We start from the raw sequence: 12,370 nt of genomic DNA on the forward strand, positions 1-12,370 counted from the left end.
GTCACAGTTGGTGCCAGATGTTGACCCAGTAGATTGCATGCTAAAAGTTCTTCGCACAAATTGACCTAAGCCCCCTTTCTACAAACGCAAGTGCAGGAACTTAATAATAGTATATGTTACAGAGATACATATATCCTGTTTTTTAAACATATGGTTAAAAAATTATGGATTTAGGTTTTTTACCAAAATTATTTATGAAATTATAGTCTTCATCAACAGATGGAAATTTATATGTATGTATTTACTTTGGAAAGATTCCTGAGCATCTGGAGATGAAATGAGATGGTTTGTTCATTGTTAAGGATGAGGGAAATCCTGGAACTGGACCTTAGGGTTCTAATGTTTGGTCCTGCTCCCATGTGGCATGTGATTTGGGTCAGGTCTCCTAATTGTGATTCGAGTCCCAGAAGAATAATACAGATATTATAGCAACTATTTTGAATACTTAAAAGCATTAGGAGGCTCAGATTAAATAATTTTAAAAACTGCTTTTTCTCCTATAAAGTTCTCACCACATGTGAGCTGCCCTTGCCATCATACACCCTCAGTTAGCTCCGTCTCTTAGGGTTTCAGCTTGAGTCCAGATGTTCTGTGGAGCTAATTCTTGCTCATTCTGCTCTGCAACCCTCCTCTATTATGATAAAAACAAAAAAGCTACCAGCCACCATGTAGTTATTCTCTATCTCTTTACAGATGGGAAATGCTGTTAAGTTGACTTTTTTTTTCTCTTGGGGTGCTTTCTGAATGCATATTGTTTGTTCTATTCTGGTACACTCCTCATACCCCAAGATTATTCTTTCATACCTCAGTTCTATAAATCTGAACACAAGAAATCCTCAATGATGGGAAGAAGAGTCAAGAGTTGCCTGGAAGGCATATTCTTTTCCAAAAATAAGTCATTGTCTAGGACTAACAGTGAAATGAAGCAGGACGAAGTCCTCCTGTCATTGGAAGTGGTTGTACCTTCTGCAGGAAAGGACTCATGGATAAACTCCGCGTTGAAGCCCTGGGGGCCAGGCTATACTGGATACTAAGGATATAAGGGTGTCCAGGTGAGGGTTGGCTCACAGAAGCTCATAGAAGCTCATAGAAAAACTTGAGGGGCACAGAGGTAAGCTGAGGCTGGCAGGGCTGGTAAGGGTTCTTGAAACTGAGTCTGCAGGAAGGAAGTCCCTTGAGGCAGAGTTCTCTAGTGATCAGCTCACAGGAGCAGGATGCAGGGTTACAGTGTGCCAGTGGAAATTAGGAGCTGCCTATGACGCAGGTGGGTACTCTTCAGAGGGAAGGAAGAGAAGTGACTTCTAAATACTTTCTTTAAATTATTTTTTCTTTTTTTACTTTTAAAATGGGATGCCTCCTAAGTGAATTTTTAAGTTGGTGTCATCTACTTAGAATAGATGCAGAAAGGAAAAGACCTGGGAAATTGGAGAGAGAAACAAACTTTTAATAGTTTTTTGTTTGTTTGTTTTTAGTCAGAAGATCTAACTTGGTGACGACATCTTTCCCTTCTGTCTCCATGCAGTAGATTGGATTTGTTGTTGTGTATAAGGATGACTGTGTGGGGTGGGAATTCAGCCAGAAGTTGGACATGCGTGGGGTATTAAGGAGGGTTCAGAAATCAAAAACTTTGCTTATTCCCATGCCTGATATCATAGTCCTAGGCTATCACATTTACCTTTTTCCATCTTTCCAAAAAAATAAATTAACAACCTAAATGCCTAAAAGAGTGCAAAAGACCAGAAGTTAGCGGGAGCAGTCTGTGAGAAGGTTGAAGATGATAATTTTAAAATAATAATAATAATACAGTAATATCCTTCCTCAGTGTTTACAGTGTGCTATACTGTTAGCTAAGTACTTTCCATATGTTCTGTCAGCCTCTAATTATAGCCTTGTGGGGTATGGCTACTATTGTTATCCTCATTTTGTGAGTAAAGAAACTGAAGCACACAGGTTAAATACAGGAGTTTGGTCAATGGAATAGAATTGAGAGTCCAGAAATAAACCCATATATCTGTGGTGCTGCTGTGATAGTTGATAGCCACATGCAAAAAAAGTGAATTTGGACCCTTACCTCACACCATATACACAGATTAACTGAAAATGGATGAAAGTCCTAAATAAACAGCTGAAACCATAAAACTCTGAAGAAAACATAGCTAAAAATCTACATAACCTTAGATTTGGCAGTGGTTTCTTACATAAGATACCAAAAGTACAAGCAACAAAAGAAAAAATAAATAAATTGGATTTTATCTAAACTTTAAAACTTTTGCACTTCAATATATACCAACAATAAAGTGAAAAGAAAACCCACAGAGTGGGAGAAAATATTTGTAAATCATGTAACTGATAAGGGTCTAGTATCCAGAATATATAAAGACCACTTACAACTCAGCAACAAAAAAACCAAACAATATAATTTCTTTTACTAAACATCTTTATTGGAGTATAATTGCTTTACAATGGTGTGTTAGTTTCTCCTTTATAAAAAAAGTGAATCAGCTATACATATACATATGTCCCCATATCTACTCCCTCTTGCGTCTCCCTCCCACCCTCCCCATCCCATTCCTCTAGGTGGTCACAGGGCATCATGCTGATCTCCCTGTGCTGTGTGGCTGCTTCCCACTATCTGTTTTACATTTGGTAGTGTGTGTATGTTCATGCCACTCTCTCACTTCATCCCAGCTTACCCTTCCCCCACCCCGTGTCCTCAAGTCCATTCTCTAGGTCTGCATCTTTATTCCTGTCCTGCCCCTAGGTTCTTCAGAACCTTTTTTTTTCCCCCCATATATATGTGTTATCATACGGTATTTGTTTTTCTCTTTCTGACTTCACTCTGTATGACAGACTCTAGGTCCATCCACCTCACTACAAATAACTCAATTACATTTCTTTTTACGGCTGAGTAATATTCCATTGTATATATGTGCCACCTCTTTATCCATTCATCTGTCAGTGGACACTTAGGTTGCTTCCATGTCCTGGCTGTTGTAAATAGAGCTGCAATGAACATTGTGGTACATGACTTGTTTTGAATTATGGTTTTCTCAGGGTATATGCCCAGTAGTGGGATTGCTGGATCGTATGGTAGTTCTATTTTTAGTTTTTTAAGGAACCTCCATACTGTTCTCCATAGTGTCTGTATCAATTGACATTCCCACCAACAGTGCAAGAGGGTTCCCTTTTCTCCACACCCTCTCCAGCATTTATTGTTTGTAGATTTTTTGATGATGCCTATTCTGACCGGTGTGAGGTAATACCTCACTGTAGTTTTGATTTGCATTTCTCTAATGATTAGTGGTGTTGAGTGTCTTTTCATATGTTTGTTGGCAATCTGTATATCTTCTTTGGAGAAATGTCGATTTAGGTCTTCTGGCCACTTTTGGATTGGGTTTTTTGTTTTTTTGATATTGAGCTGCATGAGCTGCTTGTAAATTTTGGAGATTAATCCTTTATCAATTGCTTCCTTTGCAAATATTTTCTCCCATTCTGAGGGTTGTCTTTTCATCTCGTTTATGTATTCCTTTGCTGTGCAAAAGCTTTTAACCTTCATTAAGTTCCATTTGTTTATTTTTGTTTTTATTTCCATTTCTCTAGGAGGTGGGTCAAAAAGGATCTTGCTGTGATTTATGTCATAGAGTGTTCGGCCTATGTTTTCCTCTGAGAGTTTTATAGTTTCTGGCCTTACATTTAGGTCTTTAATCCATTTTGACTTTTACTTTTGTGTGTGGTGTTAGGGAGTGTTCTGATTTCATTCTTCTACATGAAGCTGTCCAGTTTTCCCAGCACCACTTATTGAAGAGGCTGTCTTTTCTCCATTGTATACTGTTGCCTCCTTTATCAGAGATAAGGTGACCATATGTGTGTGTTTATCTCTGGGCTTTCTATCCTGTTCCATTGATCTATATTTCTGTTTTTGTGTCAGTACCATACTGTCTTGATTACTGTAGCTTTGTAGTATAGTCCGAAGTCTGGGAGCCTGATTCATCCAGTTCCATTTTTCTTTCTCAAGATTGCTTTGGCTATTCGGAGTCTTCCGTGTTTCCATACAAATTGTGAAATTTTTTGTTCTAGTTCTGTGAAAAATGCCATTGGTAGTTTGATAGGGATTGCATTGAATCTGTAGATTGTGTTGTGTAGTCATTTTCACAATGTTGATTTTCCCAATCCAAGAACATAGTATATCTTTCCATCTGTTTGTTTCATCTTTATTTTCTTTCATCAGTGTCTTATAGTTTTCTGCATACAGGTCTGTTGTCGCTTTAGGTAGGTTTATTCCTAGGTATTTTATTCTGTTTGTTGCAGTGGTAAATGGGAGTGTTTCCTTAATTTCTCTTTCAGGTTTCATCCTTAGTGAATAGGAATGCAAGAGATTTCTGTGCATTAATTTTGTATCCTACTACTTTACCAAATTCATTGATTAGCTCTAGTAGTTTTCTGGTAGCATCTTTAGGATTCTCTATGTATTATGTCATGTGACCTGCAAACAGTGACAGCTTTACTTCTTCTTTTCCGATTTGGATTCCTTTTATTTCTTTTTCATCTCTGATTGCTGTGGTTAAAACTTCCATAACTATGTTGAATAATAGTGGTGAGTTTGGACATCTTGTCTTGTTCCTGATCTTAAAGGAAATGGTTTCAGCTTTTCACCATTGAGAACGATGTTGGCTGTGGGTTTATCATATATGACCTTTATTATGTTGAGGTAAGTTCCCTCTGTGCCTACTTTCTGGAGGGTTTTTATCATAAATGGGTGTTGAATTTTGTCAAAAGCTTTTTCTGCATCTATTGAGATGATCATATGGTTTATCACACTGATTGATTAGCGTATATTGAAGAATCCTTGCATTCCTGGGATAAACCCCACTTGATCATGGTGTATGATCCTTTTAATGTGCTGTTGGATTCTGTTTGCTAGTATTTTGTTGAGGAGTTTTGGCATCTATATTCATCAGTGATACTGGCCTCTAGTTTTCTTTCTTTGTGACATCTTTTTCTGGTTTTGGTATCAGGGTGGTGGTGGCCTTGTAAAAAGAGTTTGGAAGTGTTCCTCCCTCTGCTATATTTTGGAAGAGTTTGAGAAGGGAGGTGTTAGCTCTTCTCTAAATGTTTGTTAGAATTTGGCTGTGAAGCCATCTGGTGCTGTGCTTTTGTTTGTTGGAAGATTTTTAATCACAGTCTCAGTTTCAGTGCTTGTCTGTTGGTCTGTTTGTATTTTCTATTTCTTCCTGGTTCGATCTCGGAAGGTTGTACTTTTCTATGAATTTGTCCATTTCTTCCAGGTTTTCCATTTTATTGGCATAGAGTTGCTTGTAGTAATCTCTCACAATCCTTTGTATTTCTGCAGTGTCGATTGTTACTTCTTCATTTCTCATTCTACTGATTTGAGTCTTCTCCCTTTTTTCTTCATGAGTCTGGCTAATGGTTTATCCATTTAGTTTATCTTCTCAAAGAACCAGCTTTTAATTTTATTGATCTTTGATGTCATTTTCTTCATTTCTTTTTCATTTATTTCTGATCTGATCTTTCTTTCTTTCCTTCTGCTAACTTTGGTTTTTTATTTTTGTTCTTCTTTCTCTCATTGCTTTAGGTGTAAGGTTAGGTTGTTTATCTGAGATGTTTCTTGTTTCTTGAGGTAGGATTGTAGTGCTTGCTATAAACCTCCCTCATAGAACTGCTTTTGCTGCATCCCATAGGTTTTGGGTCATCGTGTTTTAATTGTCATTTGTTTCTAGGTATTTTTTTGATTTCCAATTTGATTTCTTTAGTGATCTCTTGGTTATTTAGTAGTGTATTGTTTGGCCTCCATATGTTTGGTTTTTTGCAGATTTTTTCCTGTAATTGATATCTCGTTCCATAGCATCGTGGTCAGAAAAGATAACTTGAAACGATTTCAGTTTTCTTAAATTTACCAAGACTTGATTTGTGACACAGGATATGATCTATCCTGGAGAATGTTCCAGGAGCACTTGAGAAGAAAGTGTATTCTGTTGTTTTTGGATGAAAGGTCCTATAAATATCAATTACGTCCATCTTGTTTAATGTATCATTTAAAGCTTGTGTTTCTTTATTAATTTTCATTTTGGATGATCTGTCCATTGGTGAAAGTGGGGTGTTAAAGTTCCCTACTATGATTGTGTTACTGTCGGTTTCCCCTTTTATGGTTGTTAGCATTTGCCTTATGTATTGAGGTGCTCCTATGTTGGTTGCATAAATATTTACAATTATGTGTTCTTGGATTGATCCCTTGCTCATTATGTAGTGTCCTTCTTTGTCTCTTGTAACATTCTTTATTTTAAAGTCTATTTTATCTGATATGAGTATTGCTACTCTGGCTTTCTTTTGATTTCCATTTGCATGGAATATCATTCTCCATCCCCTCACTTTCAGTCTGTATGTGTCTCTAGGTCAGAAGTGGGTCTCTTGTAGACAGCATATGTACAGGTCTTGTTTTTGTATCCATTCTGCCAGTCTGTGTCTTTTGGTTGGAGCATTTAATCCATTTACATTTAAGGTAGTTATCGATATGTACGTTCCTATTACCATTTTGTTAATTGTTTGGGGTTTGTTATTGTAGGTCTTTTCCTTCTCTTGTGTTTCCTGCCTAGAGAAGTTCCTTTAGCATTTGTTGTAAAGCTGGTTTGGTGGTGCTGATTTCTCTTAGCTTTTGCTTTTCTGTAAAGGTTTTAATTTCTCTGTCGAATCGGAGTGAGATCCTTGCTGGGTAGGGAGTAATCTTGGTTTTAGGTTTTTCCCTTTCACCACTTTAAATATGTCCTGCCACTCCCTTCTGGCTTACAGAGTTGCTGCTGAAAGATCTGCTGTTAAACTTATGGGGATTCCCTTGTATGTTATTTGTTGTTTTTCCCTTGCTGCTTTTAATATTTTTTTTGTATTTAATTTTTGATCATTCAGTTAATATGTGTCTTGTCTTGTTTCTCCTTGGATTTATCCTGTATAGGACTCTGCACTTCTGGAGTTGACTATTTCCTTTCCCATATTAGGGAACTTTTCAAATATAATCTCTTCAAATATTTTCTCAGTCCATTTCTTTTTCTCCTCTTCTTCTGGGACCCCCTATAATTCGAATGGTGGTGCGTTTAATGTTGTCCCAGAGGTCTCTGAGACTGTCCTCAATTCTTTTCATTCTTTTTCATTTATTCTGCTTGTCGTAGTTATTTCCACTCTTTTATCTTCCAGGTCACTTATCCATTCTTCTGCCTCAGTTATTCTGCTACTGATTCCTTGTAGAGAATTTTTAATTTCATTTATTGTGTTGTTTATCATTGTTTGTTTGCTCTTTAGTTCTTCTAGGTCCTTGTTCAAAATTTCCTGTATTTTCTCCATTCTCTTTCCAAGATTTTGGATTGTCTCTGCTATCATTACTCTGAATTCTTTTTCAGGTTGACGGCCTATTTCCTCTTCATTTGTTTGGTCTGGTGGGTTTTTACCTTGCTCCTTCATCTGTTGTGTGTTTCTCTGTGTTCTCATTTTGGTTAGCTTACTGTGTTTGGGGTCTCCTTTTCGCAGGTTGCAGGTTCGTAGTTCTTGTTGTTTTTGGTGTCTGTCCCCAGTGGCTAAGGTTGCTTCAGTGGGTTGTGTAGGCTTCCTGGTGGAGGGGACTGGTGCCCATGTTCTGGTGGATGTGGCTGGATCTTGTCTTTCTGGTGGGCAGGACCGTGTGTGGTGGTGTGTTTTGGGATGTCTGTGACTTTATGATTTTAGGCAGCCTCTCTGCTAATGGGTGGTGTTGTGTTCCTGTCTTGCTAGTTGTTTGGCATAGGGTGTCCAGCACTGTAGCTTGCTGTTTGTTCAGTGGAACTGGGTCTTAGTATTGAGATGGAGATCTCTGGGAGAGCTTTCGCCATTTGATATTACATGGAGCCTGGAAGTCTCTGGTGGACCAGTGTCATTAACTTGTCTCTCCCACCTCAGAGGCACAGGCCTGAAACACGGCCAGAGCACCAAGACCCTGTCAGCCACATGGCTTGTGTTACTGCAAAAATTATCCCGGTCCTCAGAACAGTCTCTCTACAGCTTTGAGTGGAATTCAAAGTTCAGTGCAATTCGTGTAAAAACAAGCAACCCAAGTTCATAGGTCACACTGGTTTCCATCCACAGTGTTCAGGGTCCATGGAACTCCTGACCTGCTAGTGTTGGAGGGTCTCTTGCAGGGGCAAGGAGTGGCTTGGCTCACCATGGGGACAAGGGCAGTGACCCTAATTTTTAAATGGACAAAAGATCTGAATAGACATTTTTGCAAAGAAGATATATATAAGTACATGAAGAAGATATATAAGTACATCTTTTCATATAAGTACATGAAAAGATGGTCGACATCATTAGGGAAATGCATATCATAACCATAGCAAGCTACCTCACACTCACTAGGATGGGTATTTTTTTTTTTTTTTTTTAGGTAATTAACAGAATGGTGTGGTTGTTGCAAAAAATAGTTTAGCACTTCCCCAGCAATTTAAATATAGAATTACTGTAAGACCCAGCAATGCCATCCACTCATGGTATATAAGCAAAAGAATTGGAAATACGTTCAAACAGAAACTGGTGCATGAATGTTCATAGCAGCATTACTCACGGTAGCCAAAAGGTAGAAATAATCCAAATGTCCATCAACTGGTAAACAAAATGGTGTACCCATATAGTGTGATATTATTCCACCATTAAAAGAAATGAAGTACTGATACATGCCACAACATGGATGAACTTTGAGAAGATTATGCTAAGTGAAGGAAGCCAAAGACAAAAGCCACACATTGTATGATTCCATATATATGGAATATCTAGAATAGGCAAATTCATGCAGACAGAAAGGTTGCCGGGGTCTGGTGGAGGAAAGAATGAGTAGTGTTTGCTTAAAGGGTATGGAGTTTTGGGGTAGTGAAAATATTCTAGAACTACATGGTAGTGATGGTTTCATATATTGTTAGTGTACTACATGTCATTAATAGTGAATTTTATGTGTGGTTTACCCAAGTAAAAATAGTGTTTGTTCACAGTGGGAAAGAGGCATAATGGAATGAGTGAGAATGGGAGGTCAGCACTAGCTGCAAAAATTGGAGCAGGGAATGGCATCAGAGATGGTTAGATTAACTAATAGGACAGTTGCTGAAAGGGGCTAGTGTTTTGGCCACTGACTGAGTAGAGGGATAACTATGGTTGAATTTCCTGTCTTCTGTTTTAGGAGACATAGTCCCAGGTGGTGGAGGAAGCCTGATGACATTAACAAACTGGGTTTTTTGCGGAGTTAAAGCGGCATATTAGAAGATCCAAAATAGTGCTGTCCAGTAGAACTTTCTGTGGAAATATTCTCTCTGTGCTTTTCAAGTACTGAAGTCAACAGCCACATATGGCTGTTGAGCATTTGAAATGGTGCTACTGCAATTTAAGAGCTAAATGATTAATTTTATTTAATTTTAATTATTTTAAATTTAACTAGCCACATAGTGTCTACTGGGTATTATACTGGAAGGTGCTGATATGGAACATTTCTACCATAATACAAAGTTTTACAGGGCAGTGCTTGTTCAACAGTGTAGGTCTAGAATTCTCAGAAATAGTCTTCTCCCCCTATCCACAGGAGAGAATTAACTTACCAGACAAAACCACTCCAGTTCAGAATCACTTTGAGGTCACAGTGAGTTGGGGAACTGTGAGAAGAAATAGAGAAGGTGAACCTTAATGGGGAAGGGAGAAACTAGACAGCATGTCTTATGGTTGTCTCTGAATCTTTTCCTCAAAGCTTCTAACCTAAGCGGTCTGAATTTGTTCCCTACAATTGTAGTAGTAAAAAAAGATGTATCTTTGGTATAATTTACATAAGATGTATAATTTTGTGATGTTGTGTATGTGTTTTTACTTACAGAGGTAAAGAACTCAGAAGAACAGTATAATAAAATAGTAATACCAAATGAAGAAAGTGTAGTCATCTATTATAAGATTAGGCAGCAGCTTGCCAAATTGGGTAAAGAAATTGAAGAATATATTCACAAACCAAAATATTGCTTACCATTTCTACAACCAGGTCGTTTGGTAAAGGTATGTCATTATTTTTGTCATAAATTATTTCAATATTTAATATTTTTTGCATGAAGCTTCCAATTTTTTTTCTTATCTTGGTAAAATACAGTAGTTTTTTTAATCTATATTAATTTTATTCTTTTACCTGTTTCATGTGGCACTGATGAAGGAGGGGTCATGTGAAGGCCTTTTAATCGCTACTGATTTTCATTTGGGGGGATATAAATTGAAGTGGACAGTTTTGGAATTAACATAAAATATTTCCAGTTATGAAATGCTGTCCCAGAGTAACGCAGTTTTAAGACCTGGATGAATTCATTAGCTATAAAAGACCTCAGATATTCTCCAAACAAATACACCATATCATTTTTAACATTTATTTGCCAACTGAGAAATTCCTGTTATTGCTGTTCTGGAATCCCTTGAAATTTGGCAGAGATTTCTTTCTGTAGGGTTAATTTCTTTTTTTTTCTTTTTTTTAAGTTTAACAATGATCTTTCAAAAAAACATTTTATCAGGAAGACTCAAAGTTTTATTAGCCTGTAATGTGGGCATGATATCTAAATTGCCTTTTGGACATAAACATTCCTTTTTACTTGCTTTACTTTCTTTTCAGGTAAAGAATGAAGGAGACGATTTTGGCTGGGGTGTAGTGGTGAATTTCTCAAAAAAATCAAATGTTAAGGTAAACTGTTGTCCTAAAAGTGGAATTGTATGTAAATTTTTAGTGAAATGTTTTTTCAGGCTCAGGAAATTGATCAGATTAGAAATACCATTACCAAAAAAAAAAAGAAAGAAAAAAAGAAATAGCATTACCTTAAGAGAAACTGTAATAAATTCTATATAAGGAATTAATTTTTTGAATAATCATAAATTTTATCCTTAAAGTGGTATGGCTATTTTCCTAACACTATCACAGATTTTAATTTCATGACAGTTTTACATTTATTCTCTGAGTTTACCAGTCCTTTTTATAAACTTACTGTTTAAATTGAATATTAGAAAAAATTAGCATATGACACTGAAAATTGGAATTTTGATTCAGGTATATGTTAGAGACATAAAAGAAAGAACTTAGGAAAGCTGGTTAATTTTACTTACTCTCTCTACATGAAGGCAATAATAAAGTTGCTTTTGGTCATTATTAATATAAATACTTTGAAGAGATTACGTATACATAAAGTCAAGGATGATTTTGATAATTTGTTAGAAAAATGATTACCTCAAAATTAAATCAGCCTTCCCTTCTATTATATTTTCTTTACCTGCAGTAGGCACCAACCAACAGTGCCAATATATGACCTCAGGCAGGACATTCTGAATCTTCATGCCTGTTTTTTCTTTTCTTTAAAATGAAGGGTTTGCATGAGATGATCTCATGATTTTGTTGTCATTAACTTCTTTGTCCTGCCTATGTGTAAAGGCAATTGAGAATTAAGCTTTGGGATTGAAAGTTAGTCCTGAAATATGTAAATGAACTTTGAGATACTGAAGCCATTTGTTGTGGAGAAATAATTAAGTTCATAGGTTTGTGATAGGAGTTTTGATTAATGATCTATGATTAATCCCACTGAATAGATTATTACCATTTTCATAATTTACAGGAATGTTTTTCAAAGTATTGTCACACTCATTGTCTCATTTGATTCTAATTTAAGAAGCATTCATTGACCATAGACACAATTCCTGTACTCACTCATTTTATGAACAGAGGCAAGCAGATAATGAAAATTTAAGGCAGATTATGAAATACTTCAGTAAAGATATAAGCAAAGTGCATTTGGAGCAGGAGGAGGAAGAAATTTTGTCTGAGCTATTAGAGATGGCACCTGAGAAGGAAGAGAATTTAAAATTTTAAATGGAACCTTGAAACCTAAGTAGAATTTCATTTGATGGATATTCACTGGTGGAAGTAGTATGCAGCAGGCACAGAACATTTCAGGTGAAGGGAAAGAGTAAAATAAAAAGTATTGAGGTTAATCATGGAAAGTATTTAAAATACAGATTTTGAGCATGTTGGGTCTAGATTTAAATATTTGAAAGCAGTGGCAGGCCATTGAAGGTTAATCGGTTGGTTGATTGGTTTGCTTGGGGTTTTTTTTTCTTCCAGTTTTATTGAGATACAGTTGAAATACAGCATTATATAAATTTAAAGTGTACAATGTAATGGTTTGATTTACATACATCATGAAATGATTACCACAGTACATTGAGTGAACACCCATCATCGCATATAGGTACATTAAAGAAATTTAAAAACTCTTTTTTCCTTGTGATGAGAATTCTTAGCATTTACTCTCAACTTTCATGTATAGCAGCACTGTTATGT

At 36.5% G+C, this 12,370-nt stretch overlaps 1 protein-coding gene across 1 annotated transcript in view; it reads left to right on the forward strand.

Annotated features, from left to right (window-relative positions):
* Nucleotides 1-12,370, forward strand: part of MTREX (Mtr4 exosome RNA helicase) — a 134,633-nt gene that overhangs the window by 67,796 nt on the left and 54,467 nt on the right. The window contains exons 17-18 of the mRNA XM_079918328.1: nucleotides 9,887-10,059; nucleotides 10,658-10,726. Of these exons, the coding sequence (XP_079774454.1) occupies nucleotides 9,887-10,059; nucleotides 10,658-10,726 (242 nt within the window). The remainder of the gene's footprint in view (nucleotides 1-9,886; nucleotides 10,060-10,657; nucleotides 10,727-12,370) is intronic.

Source organism: Stenella coeruleoalba (genome assembly GCF_951394435.1).
Source record: "Stenella coeruleoalba genome assembly, chromosome: 3".
Lineage (NCBI taxonomy): Eukaryota > Metazoa > Chordata > Mammalia > Artiodactyla > Delphinidae > Stenella > Stenella coeruleoalba.